Here is a 3827-nt window from a genome sequence, read left to right as displayed (position 1 = left end):
GTGATACAAACTCGCAATTCTGACTTTTTTTTTCTCAGAACTGCATGATATAAACTCGCAATTCTGACTTTATAACACACAATTGCGAGTTTATATCACGCAATTCTGAGAAAAAAGTCAGAATTGCGAGAAAAAAAGTCGCAATAACCTTTTTTAAAATTTTATTCAGTGGCGGAAACGGGCTTCCATACAAAAGTCTAATTCACTGATTAAATGTAAGAATTTGACTCAAAAGATAATGGACACTTTTAGAAAAAAAAAAATGGCTTTATAAAGGTAAAAATGCCCATAAAATGTAAAAATCAGTTTAAACTTATTGGAGAAATTTTGTTGAATGCATTTGTCATTTTTATTTAATCTCTTTATTTTTAAAATGTGTATAGTATGTATTTATAAAGTTTTAGCTTTTAGTTTTGGATCTGTTTTTAGTTGTTTTAATACTACAATTGATTGCTTCTGTTGTCCTCATTTGTAAGTCGCTTTGGATAAAAGCGTCTGATAAATGACTAAATAAAAATAAAATAAATAAAATAATTTTTTGTCGATATCGCACACCCCTACAAATCAATATTTAAATCAGTTTTGAGCTTACCTTTAACATGGATGTCGTGAGTGAAGCGGTCAAGTAGTTTATCATTGGCAAACACTTTTGAAACGTATCTTCCGGCATCAGTGGTCTTTAAGTCATGCAGATAGAACCTTGACAGTGTAAGTTACTTGGCAGTCAATGGGACAATCACAAGCCTCTCGGTTTTCATCCAAAATATCTTAAATTGTGTTCCGAAGACGAACAAAGCTTTTACGGGTTTGGAACAACATGAGGGTAAGTGATTAATGACAACATTTTCATTTTGGGGTGGAGTATCCCTTTAAATAGGTTCATTTAAATTCCCTTGTAATATTAATAAAGTGTTTTGCTTGTCAGTGTTTTAATTGGCTAATATCAGTACATGAGTATTGATGTTTTGAAAACATCAGTTCAGCTATTTCTAGTTCATTGCACTTGTTTTCAGCATGCTTGTTAATTTTATGTAAATTGCCATTCAACTCTGTGCCTCCTATAGAGTCTTTGGTATTGATTTTTTCCTTCTTGATACTGAAGTCTCCTGTTTCCATATTTTTCTGAATCTCGAACAGATGCCTCCCCTTCTCCTCTCTCTTTTGCAAGGTGTTACGTACTGCTTCATATGCTTACACATTAATTCACAGTGATAGTGATCTCTATTATTTCGTATAAATGTGTTTTTTATCTACCACCTCATTACCATCCACTCCTGCAGGAACCCAAAGAAATCATGAAAATTCAGCTGTAGTGTTTGAAGAGGTTTAGCATTGGTAATGATCAGGTTTTCCGTCAGAAAATGCACAAACATATAGTTTCTCAGTTTTACAATTTGAACTGTAAATAATACATTTAACATTAAGACATCTGATTATTTAATAAAGCTTTATGTGCCACAGAAGAGACTTACATTTATATTTTCTCCCGAAAATAGCTTGTATGTACGTATTAATAACATCTTTTTATCACAAGTCCTGCTGATCTAATGACATTAAAGCATATATTTGTTCATATTGGTTTTGACAGATCACTCATCGGCTCAATCTCTACATTAAAGTAGGTAAAAACAAAAGTTGCTTTAAACATGCTAGTCTGGCTTGAATATTGTGTATATTGAATATTGAATCATGTTGCATTAAAAAGAGTAGCAGTAACAGTGTTTTTATATTTAACTTAATGTTACTGACAAGCACAAATGAACCACAAACCTGAATAATAACCACAGCCATTAATGATCGTGTAAGTTTTACTGGTGCTGAAACAATGCAACGTTTGCCAGAACATCTCTGAAGCGAAAGTAGATCAAGTCAACAGGAAAAGCATCTCAGCCACAATTCCTGTTTTAATTCGTGGTACAGCAAAGCAATGCAGATCGCAGGGATATATTGAGTTAAAGCAGAAATAGAAGTTATTTAGCTGATTTGTGGTGAATCAGAGATGAACGTTTGGCTGCGGTCCATCCTTTCTGCCAGCCGTGATAGTGAATGATTCCTCCTGCGATGACTGTAGCCAGAAAAAACACCAACACAGCCAGACCAACACCACCGAACATCAGCACACGCTCCGTCAGTGTCACCGTCACCTCGTCTGCAGACAGACAGAGATTTATTCATGTTTGTACAACAGAAAGTGTTAACTGCAAAATACAGTACAATACAGAACGCAGAAGTTAAAACATTAACAATGGAATATACAACATTACAATCAACATGTTACCTGTGTTGTCAGCTTCTTCTTTTGTCTCTTGTACTACAATAAGACCTGTAAATATATGATAAATTTACACACAGAACTGTCTTTAGTTGTTAGTTGTATAAGATTGGGTTAAGATGAGCTTCTGTAGTTTTTAACTTATCCTTTATGCAATAAAAATGATAATGGCGTTTCAGGGCCTTTAGGATTAGTTTTTTCAGATCAAGAAATGTAGGTTGGTAGGTGTTTGATTGTGGTCTGAAAATTTACTCTGATATATCCAATATGAAAGGAATATGAAATATCCATTCAGTATAAATATGAGGGAGAAAACTGGTTTTATTCAAATTAAAAACATATTATCCAGCATCACTGAATCAACCTAAATACATTTATTTATGCCAACAAAACTACTTTTATGGATTAAATCAGAGAAGATTGTTCTTTAAGGTCTTGGCTGACTCATCTTATCCATTCCCCCACCACCACACACAAAATGACAAAATTTGTTCACATATGATATAAAGCTGAAATCTGTTACCCTGGATCTCTAGTCTGATGGGTTTGTCGAAGAACATCTCTGGAGCGTCAGACTTTGTTCCACAGAAATAAAGACCCACATCTGACTCTGTTACTCCAGAAATAACCAGCGTGGCTCTGGTGACCCAAGTGTCTGCTGTAAGATTCAGTCGAGGGCTGTTTGGATTGTAGTTGATCAGGAGTTTTCTTCCTGATTCATCTTTCTCTGCAGCAGTCAGTAGATGCAGTTCTCCAGATCTGAGGTGATACCAGGCGACTTCATATCGGCTTCTCATGCTGCAGTTCAGACTGATGCTTTCTCCCATCTGAACCCTTAACAGATCAGAAGATCCTCGCACTGACGCATCTGGAGAGACATTGATAAAGATAAAAAAGCAATTAATTTTAAACTGTTAATAGTTAATTTGAGGTTGATTTGTTAATTTTATAGTGTTTGATATATTTACCACTGGACGTGGTTTGCATAATCCAAGGAAATACACAGAAGAAGAAAATGACTTGGTTCATTGTGTCTGCTGTTCATTAAGGTGTTAATCAAACTAAAGGTTCCAGCACAATGCAGTGGAACTAAACAACACAACTTTTCATTTCCTTTCCAGACAAAAATAGTCTCTGTATCAGATCCACTATTTGTTGTGTCAGACTTCTATGTGCTGTAGGGCTGTCAAAATGGCTGAAAAACTAAATTCGAATTTTGTACTTAAATATGATCAAAATTCGAATTATATTCGAATTTAAAATGCCTAATTTCAGTCAGGGTGAAGAAAAGCTTTTGGCTTCTCTTCTGAGGCCACAAGAGGGCGCATCGAGCAAAATATTACTAATGCACGTTTATTCAAAGCATAAGATAACATGACTATCTTTGAAAAAAATGGCATAATGTTTAAAATAATGTTTATAAACCAATTATAATTAAGTTGCTTAAACAACTATAAACAAAACAGCATCATGTATGTATGCATAGTTTAATACAAAGGGCCGAAAGCCAATCACACAGAATACATTTTTCATTTAAAAACACGAGTTGCAGTTG

At 34.5% G+C, this 3827-nt stretch overlaps 1 protein-coding gene across 1 annotated transcript in view; it reads right to left on the bottom strand.

The window, feature by feature from the left end:
* Positions 1 to 1640: 1640 nt before the first annotated feature.
* The window catches only part of LOC107733068 (uncharacterized), a 35828-nt gene continuing 33641 nt past the window's right edge, over positions 1641 to 3827 (bottom strand). The window contains exons 2-4 of the mRNA XM_016544568.1: positions 2796 to 3140; positions 2279 to 2323; positions 1641 to 2149 (exon numbers count right to left, since the gene is read on the bottom strand). Of these exons, the coding sequence (XP_016400054.1) occupies positions 1971 to 2149; positions 2279 to 2323; positions 2796 to 3140 (569 nt within the window). The 3' untranslated portion in view covers positions 1641 to 1970. The remainder of the gene's footprint in view (positions 2150 to 2278; positions 2324 to 2795; positions 3141 to 3827) is intronic.

This window comes from Sinocyclocheilus rhinocerous, unplaced genomic scaffold, assembly GCF_001515625.1.
Source record: "Sinocyclocheilus rhinocerous isolate Xijiao unplaced genomic scaffold, SAMN03320098_v1.1 scaffold1301, whole genome shotgun sequence".
Taxonomy (NCBI): Eukaryota; Metazoa; Chordata; class Actinopteri; order Cypriniformes; family Cyprinidae; genus Sinocyclocheilus; species Sinocyclocheilus rhinocerous.
This window is presented reverse-complemented; position numbering and strand designations above follow the sequence as displayed.